The sequence below is a fragment of the Uloborus diversus genome, chromosome 1, assembly GCF_026930045.1.
Source record: "Uloborus diversus isolate 005 chromosome 1, Udiv.v.3.1, whole genome shotgun sequence".
Lineage (NCBI taxonomy): Eukaryota > Metazoa > Arthropoda > Arachnida > Araneae > Uloboridae > Uloborus > Uloborus diversus.
The window spans coordinates 224788509-224808881 of NC_072731.1; the positions used below are offsets into that span (position 1 = coordinate 224788509).

The 20373-nt window shown below is 33.5% G+C and overlaps 1 protein-coding gene across 1 annotated transcript in view; it reads left to right on the forward strand.

The window, feature by feature from the left end:
- The window catches only part of LOC129225272 (orexin receptor type 2-like), a 31638-nt gene extending 11684 nt beyond the window's left edge, over nt 1–19954 (forward strand). Inside the window, exons 2-5 of the mRNA XM_054859860.1 lie at nt 5797–6190; nt 7721–7892; nt 13174–13286; nt 19794–19954. Of these exons, the coding sequence (XP_054715835.1) occupies nt 5797–6190; nt 7721–7892; nt 13174–13286; nt 19794–19954 (840 nt within the window). The remainder of the gene's footprint in view (nt 1–5796; nt 6191–7720; nt 7893–13173; nt 13287–19793) is intronic.
- The last annotated feature ends 419 nt before the right edge of the window (nt 19955–20373 follow it).

Below are 20373 nucleotides of genomic sequence, written 5' to 3' on the forward strand. Positions count from 1 at the left end.
CATGTTTTTTAAATTTGTATATGCTTAAATATAGTGCTTTCGTTTCTAAATCAATATTACTTTGTTCTTTATACTTATTGCTATTTTAGTTTTATGGGTAAGGAAGAAACTCGATTTTTAATCACGTCAAAAAGATGTGTTTTAAATTCTTTCACTTAAAACAGAAAACAAAAGCAAGTAACGATTTTTTCTAATAATTATTACTGACCCAGGCAACGCCGGGTATTTTTGCTAGTATTATATATGCGAAAGTTTGTCTGTATGGATGTATGGATGTATGGATGGATGTATGGATGTTTGTTACTCTTTCACGCAAAAACTACAGAACGGATTTTGATGAAACTTTACAATAATATAGCTTATGCATCAGAATAACACATAGGGTAGTTTTCGTCCCGTTATGGGGGGGAAAACCCCCTTAGGGGGGTAATAAAACACAATTTTTGTATAAATTCTCTAATATTGGGATGAAAAATACTTGCACATATTTACATTATATGTCCATCGAAAGCTCTGATTTTTCTGCTGAAGATGGCACCTGTTCGAAATTTCTAAGTAGAATAAAAAACGAGTTATGAGCTTTTTAGATCCATGTTCGAAGGCTTTCCTCAACTCAATACAGTATTTAGTGTATCATCTCAACTCCCTGTCGATAGCGACAATTGTTGTATTGTTGACTTTCTTTGCTTTTCGTGATTGTTCAAGGCTTTTCTCAAGTCAAATCTTAAAGTAAGATTTTTGCACAAGATTGGCAAATAATACATGATTTGGCTGATGATTTTCCATTTAAACGGAACTTTAGTGTAATTAAAGGTTTTTATTATTATTTATGCTAATTGAACACTTACTCATTATCCAAACAACCAGCAGATCGCCAAAATTTTTGCAGAAAGATTTCCGTAGCTGATGCATTTGGCAGTTTTTTCAACGTTGCTGTTTTTGAAGCCGAAGACTACGTCATAATGTTTCTCAGCTTTCACCATGTAAACAAAATATCGCCAATCAAATAATTTTCAAAAGACTTTTTTTACTGTGTTAAATAATCCAGCAACTAAATTAGGCAAATCCATAAACAGCACAAAAACTTCTATTAATTTTCCTTTTTGCACAATTTCAAACAATCACCAAATTTTATTACTTATTTTGGTAACATTTCGGATGAAACTGTTTAGCGCCATTTTATGGTGACCAAAAATATCTCAGCATCTGGCGACGATATCTCTGTAACGAAAATTAATATCATATCGTTTTACAAAGTAAGGAAAGAATGGGGGAGCATCATCGAAGGTACCTCGAAACGACTTTCGCAAATTCGGTAAAATCGCACCAAGAGCCACAATGATTGAAATTTCCCGAAATAACTAAAGCAAGTATAAGGGGATTACGAGCGCAGCTACTTTTTTTTTAATCACTTCGTACTTCATTAGCCATACAGAGAAGGTTTTAGACTCCATGTTAAAAAAAAAGTATCAACAGATTAATCTTTTTAAACATGAGAAGATTAATTTCATGTTTTTTAAATTTGTATATGCTTAAATATAGTGCTTTCGTTTCTAAATCAATACTACTTTGTTCTTTATACTTATTGCTATTTTATTTTATGGGTAAGGAAGAAACTCGATTTTTAATCACGTCAAAAAGATGTGTTTTAAATTCTTTTACTTAAAACAGAAAACAAAAGCAAGTAACGATTTTTTCTAATAATTATTACTGACCCAGGCAACGCCGGGTATTTTTGCTAGTTAAGTTATAATATGAGCATAAAAATTTATGCAAAATGACATGGAATTTACGCGTAAAAATTGCACAGACTCTACACTGTACGGGTATCTCATACAAGATGCTCCATCATAACATAGATTACTCAATTTTGAAATATTTAACCCATATGAAGAGATTACTTCTTTAGTTAAGGCAAACACTTATCCTCCATCAGTTTTTTCTGTTCTGAAAATTCAGGCAAACGATTTTCTAAGTTATCTAAATTGAATTTTACCCTTTTATATTATTCTTAGTGAAAAATTTGGGGGTGCGACCGCCCCCTCTCGCACCCCCTATTTGCCGCCCCTGTACAAGATATGTGTGCACCCTTGTATTTTATCATTCGATAAAATTCGGAATTTCAATCGGTAAATTGAGAATTTCTTCCCTCCCAAAAATTTTAGTTTAGGGTACCTATGGAAACAGGAATTAATGCTTTCATTTCTCTTTCAGAAAGTTTTCAGGTATTGCTCAGTATTTAAAAGAGTACATGCTTATCTACGTTTTAAAACTGGATTAGTTATTTAAACATTTTATTAAAGCAATACCGAACTGCGACTCAAATCAGTCATCGCATAGTAGTTTGTCTTTTAGTCTCGATTGATAAGCAATAAATAACTCAATCGAAAGACGATGAGAAGTAATCTTTCGAAATTCCAAAGTAGTGCTTGAACAATACTATCTCTAGAATGGGTTTTGTATTAAAACGATTCAATTCCCTGGTTCGATTTTGTTCCTATTTTCATTTACTGGAAATTGGAAAACTCCCTTTCAATGTAGAGTATTGTTTTGGGCAAATGATCTGTTTTAGTTTCAATAATCAGCGACATTTATTCTCAGCTTATATATTGTCAATTCTAACCAATCCTCGCTAACTCAAACTATTTTGATACTCTTTTGGCATTCAACAGAAATTTTCGAGAGTTATCTTACTTGCTCAATTACTCTCTGAGAGAAAATATTAGTTCATCTTTGTTTTCTTTACTAATAATAAAGCTGAAAGTCTCTCTGTCTGGATGTCTGAATCTCTGTGACGCGCATAGCGCCTAGACCGTTCGGTAGATTTTCATGAAATTTGGCACAAAGTTTGAAGCATGGGGGTGTGCACCTCGCAGCGATTTTTTGAAAATTCGATTTTGTTCTTTTTCTATTTCAATTTGAAGAACATTTTCCGGAGAAAAATTATCGTAAGATGGACGAATAAATTACAAAATTATCATGACGTGGAATGGGAGAGCGAATGAACATAGCCTTGGCGAGAAATTTGTCACCCATTATTTGTAAATATACAAGTGAACCAAATCACCTTTTAGTTTTCTACTACGGGCAAAGCCGTGCGTGTACCACTAGTTTAAAATAACTCTCACATCTAAAAGGTAGAAAATAGGCACATGACTATATTTTTTAGAGATAGTGTGGTAGTGTACCTTTAAAAAAGAAGTATCGATTCTCTCTCTCTCGTTTAGGATTTTATTTTTGCGTCGTATCGAAAACACAACAGTCTTAATTAATCTTAAAGTAAAATTTTCTGTTTTTGAAGAAATTCAGCATTTCGATATATAGGTATGCACTGTAAACAATTAAACTTAGTGAAATGTTTCTTTTTCCGTTTCCGCTTTGTTACCGCGTAAGATAATTCGATGAGGGAACTGAAACATCCCTTTTCCATTTGATTGTAATTTCTCTTGAAACCTCATTGTTCCAAGTTCTCTCCCTTAGCGGTTTTGTTTTTGGTATAAAAAATCTGTCTTCCAAACCATTCATGTATGCATTTTATAACGATTGTTTTAGAAAATCAAGTGTTCAGAAATGATCGTAATGTACAAAAATGTTCACGTTCCAAGATTTCTTTAAAAAATTCTTTTATTTATTCATAAGTAAGCAAACTATTCTTTCAAACGCAAGTAATTAAGGCAAGAAACGAATATCTTGGAAATGTTTAAAAGCCATAATGTCTTGATTTATAGATGAAAATCCATTTTAGAAATAGTAATGTATAATACGGTTTCATATAATGGCTACTTTTTCTTTTTTTCTCACCCTGTTCTACTGGAAAAATTTTAACATGGCCCGGCATTTTAAAATGTTTCCAGCAGGAAGGTACGTATCTGCAGAATGAATAGTATATAGGAAAACAACGACAAACACGGATAAATTTTTGTAAATACTACATAGCTTTTTCAAAGCTATCGGGATACAATTGCCCCCATGTGGCCCCCGTATATTATTGGTTTATTACTTTTTTCCCTTAAAAGTTCGAATCATTCTTGCATTTATGAAATATATCTTCTATTGGGTGTTCCAAAAATAACGATTTATTTTCATGATCGGCTTGTTTAATGAAAAATTCGTGCATAGAAGTAAAAACGAAAATACATAGGAATTTAATAAAGTTCAGCCTGTCAATCCTACATTTCAACGCACAGAGACCAACGTTCCGGCATTGTACGAAGCACATCCGTAGTTTATCAGCTCTCATGCTGCTGACTTCTTCCTCAATCCCTGCAAGTAGTTAATGCAGATTTGTGACTTTAACTTTGTACACAAGGGATTGTATGTAACCCAGAGGAAAAAGTCAAGCAGTGTTAGATCAGGTGGGCTCGTTAGAGTGGAGGCTGTTTTCTGTATTTTCGCTCTGCTACAGTGGAATCATCTCTTCAAATGTTTTACCACCCAGTTTACAGGAAAGTCAAGGCTACTGTTTTTACTAAGAAGAGCATTTTTTCAATCACTTGTGAAAAAAAAAATCAATGCAGTATTGTTTTCACTGAAATGGATCGCTATCTTTGGAACATCTTGTGTTTCATTTGAAAATAGAATTTCCGTGTTCATTTATCTTGTTAGTATTATTTTTTACTTGCGTTTCTCAATAACATCTGTAAGATGCTTCATTGTCCTTATTTGTTCCATAAAAGATTCTCAGCAGCCGATTCATCGGTAGAATAATCTTTTCAGTTTTCATCCATTTAAGGCAATCTTGATCTTTGTTAAGCTGTGGGATTTTTGTTCGGGTCCATTAGCAGATGCCGACAAAAGAAACAGCTATGTGTTATAACAGCATGCTTGGAGAGCTTAGAGGGGAATTCTTTGTTTGTTTCTTTTCCGATTTTTTCGCACTTACGGACAAATACTTTTGGAAACAATAAACGCAAAGCCTTTATGTCAGAAAGAAATATTTTTATCTACTAAGTTTCATAGCATGCATGTCCAGTCTTGTAAAAGTAAGAAATCGAGCTGCTAGTACATATATTGTTTGTTTATACGCATGGATTATATCTGTACTAAGTTTTAAAAAATCCGGCAGAAATGGTAGCATATCTCAAAAAAGGATATTGGAGAAAATCTAGGTTTTGAGCAGTATTACTTTTAATTGACTTATTTACAAATACTACCATATGCGTGAAACATTTTTGAGGCTTATTCACTGGTATGTTTTGTAGTCTAAATTAATATTGTGCTGGTAAAATTTCGATTTTTTTTCTCTAAAGGGAGTGTTTCCTTCCACTACTGTTAGTCACTGAAATCGGTCGAATATGCAAATTATTTTATTTTCCAGATATTTAATTATTTTTTTTTTAAATATCAGATTTTTAAAACAAGATGTTTCATCGTGTGACGTCACAATTGAAGCCAAGCATCTTGGATCCGGGCGTGTGATTGTCTTTACTGGCAAAATATCGCCTTTTGGTGATTCTTCACTGCAAGCAACTATTAGCGGAATAAGAATTGTTTGTTAAATAAAATATTTGTATTGGCGAAATTTAGCATTATTTTTTAATAGAGAAAATAAGTCAAAATTAAGAAAAAAAAAGTATGTTGACACCAAACAGTTTCGAGTAGTTGTTAAAAACTTCTGAAGAGGGAAATGTGCAAAGGGAACCCTATCATCTATGTAATCGTTTTGGAGATGCAATGATTTGTTAAATTTGAATCAGCACCTAAGGAGGTAAATTTATGATTTGAATAAAAAAATGCTAAAAGTTGAATTATTTAATAAATATGCAATTATTCTACAATGCCTCTAAATTTTCCCAGAGTGTCTCCGTCAGCGTATCTGTGTTGACTCTCACTTTCATATCTGTCGACCGTTGGTACGCCATCTGCCATCCTCTCAGCTTCAAGAGTACCGCAGCCAGAGCGAAAACATCCATCCTCATCATCTGGTTGCTGTCCACCGTCGTCGTTCTACCGGAGGTGGTTGTACTGGACACCAAGAAGCACACTTTACCACTGGAAACAGCCTACTTGACAGACTGTACGTACACCTGGAGCGAGAACAGCACTCGGATATACCAACTGTTCCTCGTCCTCTTCCTGTATGTGTTTCCTTTCCTGCTGATGGCTGTTGCTTACTATCAGATTGCGCGTGTTTTGTGGAATAAGAACATACCAGGATCTTCAGAAACAAATCACCACCCAGCTCGAACAGGTTAATAATTTTTTTTTTTTAATTGCTGTAAAATATTTAAAATATGATTAATGCATTTTTGAAACTAAATATAAAAATATATAAGCTAAACCGGAATTAAATTAAAAAAATATATATATTTGTTTTAATATAAAGACTATTTCTAAAAGTTTGGTTTTGTGCTAAAAAGTATGCAATAAAAAAAGTATATGACTTTCTGATTACCTATAAGGTAGACCGATGCACGTTTATGCAGTGCCCTTTTTTCAAAACGAATTATAACTGGAAAGTCAGCAGTCATAACATATTAATGCTGCTCCCTAGCAAATATCCTCACTAGATTTGAGCACCAGTCGAGTTTCGGTCTTACATGCAGGAAGAATAATCTGTTTTCTACCAAGTCGAGTACATTTTGAGTTGAACGTTTTGAAGCTTATTGTGAATGAAAAAATACTTAGTTAAGAAAGAACAAATATATGAAAATTAGCAGAAATTTATCCTTTTTTGAGAATTGTATTTGCATGAACTTAAAGTTATTGATATTTTTTTTTTTTTTTTTTTTTGCACGTTAAAAATAAGTCCAAGTTGGCGACGGGGCCCTTTAACGCACGTTCTTACTGTGTCTTACTTCTAAATGTGCCCTGATGCTTCTTTCTCTCCGAAATGTCCCAAAACTTTTTAGTATTTTCGGGCTATTTAGTTTTGAAAATCACTATGTAATTTTTAATTGAGTTACAAATTCTTATCTTATAGCTTAAAATCATGTAGCTATATATTTCTTCATGTCCGTTCAGCTTTTACTTTTTACACTATTCAGTCTATAATAAGTTTGCTTAATTTTAATAATAGTAAGACATTATGTTCAAAACACTAACCCCGTTAGGTGTCAAAATAAATATACTTCGTGTCCGGGGCAAGTTTACGCAACCGACTTGGACTAAAAAATAATTTTTTTAACGGTTCAAAACACAAACTGAGCAACAACTGACACTGTACCAATTTTGACTCCAATAACTGCTTCATAAAACTGCAATGTCTAAATTTTCCTGAGTTAAAACATAAAAGTTAGAAAATTCATTGAAAAAAAATCCGCGTAAACGTGCTCCGGTCTACCCTACTCAAAATTGCTGTTAATATCTTTCTATTTAGGATAGTTCTGACGTAAACAATAAACGAATTACAAACATTTTTAATCAGATATTATACGCCAACCAATTAAACAGAGTGCGAGGGTGACATTTCTCATAACAGCTTTCATATTCGTCCGTCACAGAAAAAACATCGCAAGTTGAAAATGGAGACGCATTCAGCTGTAGGTTTTAGGGCGGAAAAGTGCATGGAGCAGTTTTTAAACTTTATTACGAATGATAGATAAAAAAAAAACTGTTTAAATTACTTGTACAAGCTGATTTTACAATGCTGCATTCGAAAAAGGTCGAAAGTTTTTCTGTTTTTTTAATTTGAATCAGGGATAACTTCTTTTAAAAGGATTGAGTGTAACTACTAGAGGCATTGTTTCTTCGATGACTAATACTTTTTTGTGTTTTGCAGCTGCTGTGTCCCAAAAGAATGGAAAAAATGGTGCAACTGTTCGTCTAATAACAGTCAATCCAAGCTGCGAAAGCCAAATTCAGTCACGAAGAAAAGCGGCGAAAATGCTAATAGCCGTTGTAGTTATTTTTGGGCTTTGCTACCTTCCAGTACATCTCATAAACGCTCTCAGGTAATAAATTCAAACAACTAGATGGTAAAATGCCCGAAATGTTGATATTGGGATGACAACTAAGTTCACGAAGGTTTTCTTTTTCCCTCTTTCTCTTATTTTCTATTTCTGTAATGTAACCCGCATGATGTGAACTATTTTTGGAACAATTTTTAAATCATTCCAATGAGTATGTTTTGTTCTTTTCAAGAACTTGTGCCTTTTTTGAGTTAAGTCCATTTTTAAATCATTAACATTTAATACCAAGTAGAAGAAAATTAATATTTTCCACGCGTCCTTCGGTTTGTTTTAATCAAGGCTATACGTTCGCAAATACTACTTGTGACATTAGTGCTATGGAGAAGGTTCCATAGCTGAAAGAGCCGCTCGCGATTGGTATGTCAAGAACCACAAACTGGGGTAGATAACTATCCCGGTAAACTGGGTTTTCAGCACTTTTAACCAGAGTTTCATAACTTTTAATAATTCAAATCGTATTTTCACCAACGAAACCTTGATTAAATTGAATTTGCTCTGCACCATTCTATTCGGCATGAAACAAAATTGAAAAATCATGTACTTATGAGTCAGATCACAGCTTTCAGAAAGATTTTCGAGCAAAAGACCAATGGGGGTAAATGTTTTTCGCGGTTTGTATTTTACGGGTAAAAAAGTAGATTGTCGTTCAAGGCGCTAAAACTCGAAATTTTGATCTCGAAAACGTACCTCGTTCTGACCGTCAAATTCAGCTCGAAGAGCGATTGAACGATCTTTTACACGAAAACTCATGTCTAATGTCAATGGAATTGGCAATTAGTTGTTAGTTTTTAATTAAAGACATTAAAAAACGAGCTGATTCCCGATGATTTGTGCATCACATGACTTCCTTTTACGCCGATTTAATGATAATGGTGGCTTGGAGTAAGCAAGGAAACACTAAATATTTTCACCCCTAGTTTGTTGCGAACCGAAGCAAAAACGTGTTTTAGACAGATTTATTTCCCCGTTATTGGCAATTTCAATGTGATTCAATATCGCCAATAGTGGGTGAATTAAAATAAGATTTTTCTTAAAAAATGAAAAATTTGTCGCCAAGTTGTTGACCAAAAGCCTGGCAATTTTTCGTCAAGTGTCCACCAAATTATAACACCATTTGAGTTTGCATCGAAATTAACAAGGGTTTCCACTTAAAAAATTGCAAAAGACCCCTTTTGAAACAGCCGAATTCAACCAAAAGGGGAGGAGCACAACTAGACCCTGCTAGGAGTTTAGTTACCAAAATTCAACTTTCTACGATATACCATTTTTGAGTTATGCGAGATACATACGCACATACACACGTACATACGGACGTCAAGAGAGAGAATAATAAAAAATCGTGCGACTGAATGTTAAAATTTTTTTGTAATATTACACTTTTAGATATAGTTTTGCGCTCGTTTTCTGTTGTCAATGCTTCTATCGATTTTTGATGTCTGAATTATATATGTAAACCAATTATTGTGCTTTTATGTATTTCTATGTACACGATGCCAGCGGCTAATAAGGCCTACCAAATTGGATAGTAGGTCTTATTATACTCCTTTGCTTTTGCAAAAATGTTTGTCAGTTTTACATCTTACTTTAAACCTTTCTGAATATATTATGGATGTTTACAAGTAGTTACGACTATTTACTAATTGGTTCAGTGTTATAGAAGTACCCCCAGCAAACCTTCTGAAAAGTTATACCATATGGTTTACGGTTCTAGTTCGGACGATGAAAAAGACAATGTGCGATTCGCTCCATTAAAAAGTACAGCATTTCAGGAGCTTATGCATACACCAGAGAAAATTGTTTAAAAACCAGCGCCATTGATTGTCAGAGAACCCCAGTCATCAAAGACTTGTTTGACAGAAACAAGAAAGAGAAGAAAATAAGAGAGACGTAACCCCTGAATGAAGAAAATGATGCTAAAGAAAACGATGCTATCTAGGACTGTCACACACTTGTGAAAGGATAAGAGATGAATGACATGAGACTATATCTAAAATGTGGCAAGTGGTATCATAAGGAATGCGTTGGTGTGATGGTCTACGACAAAGCTAATTTTGAGTGTCCTGACGGTTGTTAAACAAAGAATTTTTTTGTCATTTTGAAGACTTTAAGCATGATTAATGCAGATATATTACAATTGATCTCAATTATCAACGTTAGAAGCTTATTTTGGTTATTAAGAGTGTTAAAGTTCGTAGACCTTATTGCCAAGGACTTAAGTGACAAGGCTTTGAAAAATGTTTTATTTGATGCTTGTTTTCCGCAAAATTGGTGACTTTTTGTTTGTTTCTTGTAGTAATTGATCTGTATGTTCAATTAATATTACAATTTGTCGATTCAGATACATAGTTTTTATTTTATTTCAGATCTCCCTTAGATAGGCCTTATTACCCGCACCTACCTTAATTTTTGGTTTAATTCTGTAACATCTTTGTTAAGTATAATTTCCTGTAAAGAAGTATCAAGAAGCTGAGTTAATTCATAATAATAGTAATTTCTTCTCTTTTGACTTTTTCGTAAAGATAGTATTAAGTAACCCATATAGACCACAGTTAATTTGTTAAAAGTTACGAATACTGTGTGAATCAGAGTAACTTTTCATTTTTGGCGTTTTAGTGAAGATGACATAACTTTATAAATGTAGATCTGAATAATAATCTTATTTTTAACACTGAAAATGAAGTAACTTATAAGGATGATAGTTCTCTTGATTTTATCATTTCATGTGACACAACGATAAAATTAAAAATTTTAAAAAACACCGACTGAGTCGCAACTGTAGAATCAAGACGGAAAATTGAAAATCCTTTTAAAAGCCTTATACTATTAAAAATCAATTTAATTATTTTATTTTATAACAAATAGAAACGGGCAACAGATAAAAATTTTAAATCATTGCGTTTAATTTCCTTGTCGGCCAAAACTAATTCGGTGATCAATCGCGTGAATAAAGGGTTAGCCATTATTAAAATCTGCATTAAAAAACGTTATAGTTCGAATTCTATGAAACATGGAAGTTCCAAACACATTCTTTCAGACGCGGGAAAAATTTCTCTTTATTTTGGTATTAAATGTTAAAAATTTTAACTATGTTTTCACTGCAAAAATCGCGAAAAACCTATTAGAGGTTTTTAATTAATTTATTCGTTAATTAATGTCATCCAAAGATGCAACATAGCTAAGAACACTCTCGATCAACTCTCCTTTCGAATATTTTTTTTTTTTTAAATCGGTCCATCCGTTTAAGCACTAGAGTGCCACAGACAGATACACATTTACGTCAAACTTATAACCCCCTTCCTTTGTGTGTCGGGGGTTAAAAATACATGTAGAAACATTTTCTGAAAAAAAAAAGAAAAAAGAAATTAATCTGAATAAAATCATAGGTTTTAAGAAACTTGAATCAAGTCACATTAGAAATGTTTACAAAATATTAGTTGTTGGCAACTATTATCTTGTTCGACTTCTTTCCTTTAACTTACGAAACTCAAGTACTGGCATTAAAATGAAAAATACCTTCAGCGAATAGCAAAGAATACTCGAACTCCCTCCATTACAGTATAATTCAAAACGTTTTCAGAGACGAGTTGTTAAAGTTTCAGCAGCTTACATAGATCCAATCAGTTCCACCCATGTTAAATACTCGGATTCAAGAAAATAGCCCTGAAAATGTTCGCTTCATGAAAGATGTTCAATTTCAACAAAAAACAGATCCGCCGAAGCTGCAGAGGAAAATCATGCAACTGTTTAAATTCCAGAAGAACTTTTTTCCTGTAAACAAACTTAATCTTTTCACTGAAGATTGGCAAAGTAGATTTTCAGTTTACACAGTTTCAGTAATCCCCATTTTTCTTGCAATAGTATGAAATAGACTGCTATAAACTAAGTTTGAAATGTAGAATATAATATTTTCTTCAAATTTAAACGAGTTCAAGAAAAAAAAATCCATCAATTTTTTTAAACTGGTGTGTTGTTCGAAGAACATATTTTTCAAGTGTGATATTGTTATAACAAGTTTTGAAATACATTTCTAGATTTAATGAACAAAATTTTAGCGATAAGAATGTATCTTCTCTTATATCCTCCTCCCCTCCTTTCTTAATATCTAAAGAAACGAGTAAGAAATAACAACAAAGAGGGGGGGGGGAGGAATCAATTTTGAAAGCAGGTTTAAATGAAAAATAAATAAATTAATAAATAATAATAAATATTTTTTTTTTTGGTCTTGGAATACCATTGGTTGTTATTATTATTGTTTTTTTTTTTTTTTTTGCAGTTCTTATTGACTAAGTTTTTATATCCTTAAGTAATTTTTTATTTTCGATCATACTATTTCTTCAATTATAAAAGAAAGCATCAATTGCAAACGTTTACAGAAGAAAACACCATATTTACAACGTTTACAAAAAGCCATACAGTATATACATTTAAGAAAAATGATATAGACAAATTATGCGTACGTTGAAAACGCTTTGATTCTTTACTTTAGCTTTTACATTTAAAAAATTTCACTTGGACGATTTACTTTCTTCAAGCACAGAAGTGCATATATTTTCTGTGATAAATATATTTCTTGTGACTTCAGTACTTGAGAATGCAATTTATTTTATGCGTATGCGTTAAAACACTGCTCTTATCGCGTTGTAAAGGCATTTAGACTTAATGTGGGGTCGAGGTGAAAAGGCTTATTCCGGCATTCTCACGTAGAGCCGCTATATATACAGGCTGGCGCATCAGCTTAAGTTTAGCCATTTTGGATCGGATTTTTCATTGTTGTAGAGGTATGGTTACCAGAGCAAAGTTTCGGGTTTTGCCAAATTGACCGAAAAAAATATTTTATTTTAGAAACAATTCATGTGCTCATAATTGCTCGCAGTGAAAAATCGACAAACGCGATAACTTGTTAGAAAAGACAACCAGTCAAACACGCGCTCCGATCCAAAATGGCTGGTATTAAGCTGATGCGTCGGCTCGTTTATATATAGGGGCCTTACTCTCAATGTTTTATCCCGCTTCGAATTAACGTCATATCTTTTCTCTCAAACCGTCTCCGCATAGAAATTCCGGAGACGGTTTGGGGGAGGGGTGACGACGTCAATCCAAAACGGAATGCTACCTATTTTTTTCATGATCAGAGGTGCAAGCTAAGGGTGAGAGAGACCGAGCTAATTCAAAATATATGTTGATGGATGAGAAAAGTGGTCTTCTCTAGTTTTCAACGTACTTTTTGTTACTTCTAATATGGGGCATATATTTATTTTTACAGATATACAGTTGGATTGCCACAAACAACAGCTACAACAGTGGCTTCTCTCATGTCCCACTGGTTGTGTTATGCCAACAGTTCAATCAATCCCATCATCTATAACTTCATGAATGGTAAGAAATTTTCATTGCATAAATCTGTACCTCAGAACTAGAACAACGTAAGTCACATAATCGCTACTTTACAGAAGAGAGGAAAAACTTTTTTTGGCACATGCATTGGGCGGAAAGCGCTCTCTTTCAACACTGGTAGATAATGGGGTGGTTTCCGTTAGTCAAAAGTACTACTTTTATCATTGAAATGGATAGAATGAGCAAAAAAAAAAAAAAAAAAAATAGCATGGACCCAGAAAACTCTTTCATTATTCCAACAGTTTTGTTTTTAATTTAATTTTTTTAAATGTCCGAGTTTTGAAACAAGGCGTGGCCTTGATGACGTCACAAATGATGCACTTTGCCAGATCTTTCTACTACGTTTCCGCGTTATGTTAATCAAGCAGCGAAAATTGCGCTCTACGCTTGCTACCAACCATATCGTTGCCAATACACGTGAGTAAAGATGCGAATTAAATATTTTGCACTGTGAATGGCAACACTGAATGGCATATCATCATTTGTGATGTCATCGGCAGAAGCCGTAAAAAACGAAAGCGCTCCAATTAAGGTAATTTTTTTTTTTATATTAAACGTAAACAAATTTATAAAAAAAATGGTCTGATCCTATGTTTTTAAGTATGCTCTTTCAAAAAAAAACTCTTAAAATTTTGGAAACGACCCCATTACAAAGGATTTTTTTTTTGAATTACGTTCATAGGGCTAGATGCGGAATAGGATTCTTCATACAATGCACTAATAAACGGAAAATCCCAATTTTTGGACTTAAGCTACACTGTAAAAAAAATCCGGAAACGTTTCTGAGTATATCGTGCAGCTGCGGTTCACGAAATTTTGAAAAACGTTTCTGAGTATTTCGGAATTCTCTTTCTGTATTGTCCAGAAACGTTTCTGAGTATTTCGGAATCCTCTTTCCGTAATTTCCAGAAATGTTTCTGCGTATTCTGTGCAGCTGTGGTTCATGAAAGTTTCGAAAACGTTTCCGAGTATTTCGGAACTCTCCAAACAATTTTCAAAAACGTTTCCGAGAATTTCAGAATCCTTTTTCCGTGATTTTTTCTAAAATATAATTCTTTATTATAGTATTGTATACCATATCAGTTTCAGTTCTTTCATATCTAACAGCAATGAAACAAGCAATTTTAGAATCATTCGTGGATTTTTTTTCTGAATTTCTAATGACAAATAGAATGGTTAACAGCATAACATATGCACATTTATAAATTTTTGAAAATTTATGAAATAATATAGTAGTTTCGTTCCTAATCACAAAATCGTCAGGGGAGGGGGGGGGGGGGGTACTTTCTCAAAAGTGAAGATTGTTTGTTAAACAATCTTAAACTTCAGTTTTTCTCTCAATATTTTCAAGACAAAATTATCAACATATTGTATTTTTAATGCAGAACTTAAAAACATATCTTGTATCAAACTTGATAGCTTTTATTTTCGGATAAAATTTGACAGAACTTTCCTTCACTTCGCGTCAAGTCTATTTCTCTGACGAACAAAGTGTACTGAAAAGTGCAACAGAGAAATTGGTGAATTTAAATATAACACCAAGTCCTCCTGTTAGAACCATTCGGGTTGATTCTTCTGTTCTTGCCCTTTTCCAGTTCATCACAAATATAAATACTTAATCAAAATAGGTTACTGATTTTATTTTTACAATGTGCGCAAAGTGCATTACATATTTTATTTATTAAAACATTGAATTCTATTGCATGATTGCTCCATTTCATATATACGAGATTTCCCCCCCCCCCCTCACACCATAAGAGTGATGGTGAACCCATAAAATGCTATAAAGCGCCCCCCTTTTAAAAAAAAAGCAATCCCTGAAAATGTCAATGGCAGTCTGCGTGGTGAACGCCCCTCGTCTTCTCCCCATATGTGCATTGTATATTAATAACATAGTATTTAAAAAATGATCACTTTTAAAACAATGACATGAAATAATATTTCTTTTTATTTCGGCTTGTAAATGCAGCTGTTCCATTTTTGCCACTGACTCATTCCTCCTGACTATCCTATATTAAACTAGTATATCCACGAAGGAAATGTTATTTATCGAACAACTAATGTCAAGGAATTTTTTATTGTCAACCACATTTAACAAAACGAATAAGCACATGAATTAATTGCATAACTATGTTGCTTACTAATAGATAACTGGGCCATTTTCTAATGGTATAAATATTTTTAAATAAATGAATAAATTATAATAAAAAAAGATAAATAATACTGGCAGATTTTTTGTGAAGCATATTACAATACTAGAAAACATTTGCATTACCATATTTTTAATGAATTAAACAATTGATTTTTTTTTTTTTTGAACCAATGTATGTATATCCAAGTATTTCGAAATAACTTTTCTGTGATTGCTTTTCAACTATAAATCTTATTTCTTTTGCGTAATTAATCAGTTTCAATTGGTTACAACAAATAGTACACTGCGCACATAGGTATGTAGGATAACTTTAAATTAATTCGATAAACCCAAAAACAGTTACAATTGGAGCCTCATCAAATGCCAATCAACAAAAATATAAATGTATATAACAACATGTTTTAAAATATTCATTAATACTTACAAGTGAACATGAGCGGAAGAAAATCTAAATACCTCCATTACAACTGAATAAGTAATCCAAAGGGTTTCGTTTCATTAAGTATAAACACGGGTGTTGAAACTATTCACGCTTGAACACACAATATATATCTAATTATGGTCGCATTGGAAATTGTAAAGAAGAAAATGGTTATTAACTAACTTAATAGCTGCGTACATCGTCTAAAAAATCAAGGGCAGTCCAAAATGCAAAGGCGTAAAATTAGTTTCGACACATTTTACTACTCTCTAGACATGAAATAACAAGCAATCCAATGCTAAACAGTTGCTGACTGCAGCAACCATAGATAAGGAAAAAAATAAGGTCTCGTTATTTCCGACTCACTGGTGCCAGTGTTAGAAGGATAAAATACGTTTCGAAGCATTGCGCCTCACTTCCGCTTCTAGATTTTTTGAAATAACCGAAAGCTTTCTGAATAATGAGGAGTTCGCTATTGAATGAAGGATTCTTATTATTTCGGAAACGTTTCCGATGTACCCAGAAACGTTTCTGAAATTTGTTACAGTGTAGTCTCTCTCTGAGGTACAGAAATGAGGCAGTAAGAAGCAAAGGGATGTAAGTGCCAAAATTTAAAAAAACGAAGATAACCAGTAAAAATGGGAAGAAAAATTTGATTAGAAAAACTTTTTAATGAAAGTTTACCTAGCACCGCAACTTTAAACGCATTTTACTCAAAACTTGAAAATGTCCACTTACATCCCTTTGCTTCTCACTGCTTCAAATGTCTTATTGTGAAGAGTCAAAAACAGAATTAAATTAGTACTCGCACGTTTAAGTAAGAATTGAATGAAGGAATGCAACATTTCCTTTCTTTTGCTTATTTAAAATTTTAGAAAAATGCAAGATTCTCAAAACCGTTCTCAATTTGGATTGGTAATCATTTTTAAAATATTGTTAATGGTTCCGGTGCAGCTTCAACTTTTTTGAAAGGAAGACACAGTTCTTGAGAAAAACACAGATTTATTTACACTATGTACAGGAAAGATCGTTGTCAACTGCTAAATTAATCATCAGCAATTAAGCAAATATCAATCAATACCGTAAACTCAACGGTTACACATGTATTTACATTCAAATACGCAAAACAAAACAGCGAAATGCCTCGCAATCAACAGAGCTAATACACAGAGCAAAATAAATGTTCTCAGCCCAACGGTTCAGACGAGACTGACTTTTTTTCATGCGGCACGCTCTTTATAGATATCGAAAGAAATCTCTCAAATATTCCAGAAAATCGTAGACGGTTCTACCTCTACCTTATTTCTTTCCATTCACAAATTTTATCATTCAGAAATGAGGGGACTATATACTTCAGCCAAATGTACAGGGGCTGTGTATTCATTACAGGAAACTATTTACAGGTTACGTTACTACAATAATTTCAGATGACAGATAATTTAATAAACGCCAAATTTAGCTAGATTACGACAAATTAATCACAAAAATAACTAATATTTACAGAATTTGTAGCAATATGTTCTCGATAGTCATACTCTACCGTTAAAGTATGTGTAGTATAAGAGTTTTCATTTTTATTTTGAAATATTCTTCACGCTTTTATATACACACGTGTTAATGAATTTCATCTAAATCATTTATAAACCGTTGGTGTAATATCAAAACAGAATATTAATCGCTTGTTTTCCTGATTTGAATTTTGTCACAGTTGTTTTCCTATCCTCATATCGCCGCCTCAGAGCAACAGTAAGATATCTAATCCCAGAAATAACACTAAGATATCTTACTGTTGCTCTGAGGCGACGATATATATAATAGCCGATGGTCGAGTAACGTACGTCTTTCAACAATGAAACTCGCGCCACGGCATGATAATTGATAATATGTTTTGGTAATGTTTAACATGCAGGGAAAGGCTTTGTTGTGACAAGGCTGAACTAGATCTGGTAACTTAACTGTTTTACTGGTAAGACTGAGTCATTTCAGGGGAATGAAGATACGAAACAATGTCAACAATGAACGCTACCTACTGGAGTTAAGGGTTAACCCACTGGAGTTAAGGTTACAACTTCAACTATCAAAATATCACCAAACAGGCAATGGCTTCGTTCAAATGTAGAAGCAATTTTCACCCGTCATACCTTGATGAGCACTTTCCAGTATTTAATAATAAAAAAAGTATTTTCTTTACTAATAACAAAGCTGAAAGTCTCTCTGTCCGGATTTCTCTCTCTCTCTGTCTGTCTGTCTGTCAGGATCTCTGTGACGCGCATAACACCTAGACCGTTTGGCCGATTCTCATGAAATTTCCACATAATTAGTTTGTAGCATGGGGGAGAGCACCTCGAAGCGATTTTTCGAAATTAGATTTTGTTCTTTTTCTATTCCAATTTTAAGAACATTTTCCCAATCAAAATTATCATAAGATGTACGAGTAAATTACAAAGTTATCAAACGTGGAAACCGTAACATAGGCAAGCCAATTGGCGAGAAATTCATCATACATTATTTGTAAATATACCAGGCGAACCAAAAGACCTTTTAATTTTTCTACTACGGACAAAGCCGTGCGGGTTCCACTGGTTAGCAATAAAAGAAGTACTTTCTATTTTATTTTTTTAGTTAAATTTACGAGAAATTATTTATAGGAATATTTTGCTTTAGAACATTGTCTAGAGCAAGGGCTCCCAGAGTGGGTGCTGCGGCTCCTGAGGTGTCATAAGAAGAGCGAAGGCTAACGCGAAGTGTCTACTGAATAGTTTTATGTTACCATATAAGACCAAAGTTGGAGAATGTAGACTTTCACCGCAGATTTGCGTCAAATAGTTGGTCCTTCGACGTTCTCCTTGGTATGTGAACGTTGAGATTTTCCGGTTATTGCCGTCATTTACCGGATTTTGGACTTTCAAAGAAACATATGTACATAATAGAGACAAACTAGGGTGCCTTGAGAAAATTCTAAATTTTCAAAGTGTGCGAATTGGAAAAACCCTGGTCTAGTAAATATAAAAGAATGAACAGCACACAACTCTTTCGCAAATTAATTTTTTTGCCGTATACGCCGAAATTGCAATACTTTCTTGGAGAAAACTTCCTCATTTGGACAGCACAAACCTTGCTGGTCCTATATTGGTACTGAATGATCAAAAATTTTAAATGAAACATGACTTTAAAAATAACAACCTTTATATGTTCCTTTTGCACAATTGTGATAAATGATGTAAGCAAGAACGGTAGATGTTTCTTTTTTTCTTTTGCTTGGTAATGGAGCTGCCACCACTGTACCACTTTTTTTACAGTATGTATCAATGTTTAGGCTATTTATGTTTACTGTTATGATATTCTGCACTATTACAAAGTTTTTCATCCTCTCAGTGATTGCTATTATTGCGTTGAGAGCACTATCCGTAAGTGCTTACACTGTTAAAAATTCAGGAGAATTTTCTAGTAAGATAGCATGCACACTTCCATGTTACAAACTAACTTTGTGCCAAATTTCATGAAAATCGGCGGAACGGTCTAGGCGCTGTGAGCGTCTTACAGATCCAGAAAGACTTTTAGCTTTATTATTAATAAAGATAAAGATTGCAATAAAAGCTAATTATATATGTGCCTTGCGAACACGAAACTTTCCACTGACCAGTTTTTCAGAATCATACCTCCTAAACTACATTGTTTTCTCTATTTTGAAAGCATAAATGCGAAGAATAATATGCTTAACAAATTCGGTAACGCTTTTAGTGGTTCAATAGAAGGATTTATGAACAAAACTGCTACATTTATTTCCCTTCTTGTGACAAGTTTTGAAAAGAAACTTTTATTTATAATCCCTTTATTATAGAAGTTGAAAAAGTAATTTAATTTCTGTTCATGCTAATCAAAAAATGAAACTAACAATGGCTTTTCTCTTTTACAGGGAAATTTCGCAAAGAATTCAAGAATTTCCTGTGCTGTCGCTGTTGTGACAAAGATTACATGTCACGCCAGCGAAACAACTTGACGGGCACTAAATACAGATTTACTACATCAGTCACGCAAATGGAGAACATCAATCTTACCACCATTGAAAAGACGTGAAAGTACCGTCTGCTTAGTGGTTGTAGCTTCTGAATGAAAGGTTCTATTTGTAATGAGAACAAACCCGACATCAACGCGATACTTTCGCCGTTAAAAGTTAGAACACAAATTTCTGACTTTTCAATATCTGGATATTTTTTCAACTGGAGATCTGACTGAAAGATCACGGAGCTTGATTTGAGCAACAGAAAGGCATTTTTCTTAACAGTGGTTCGTAAGCAACGTTGGTTACTTGGTGGAGCAATTGAGCTGAAAGAGAAAGTCAGCTTTAGCTCAATAGGTGAAACTATTCTAACTCGGGATGACTATTTTGAGTAGCAAACAAATAGTTCTCTCGTGGTCTCAGCGAAAGACAAAAGATCGGAAAGGTTTTATGTGTTATTTTGATAGCATGTGTTCGAAAATAATGAACTCGCCAA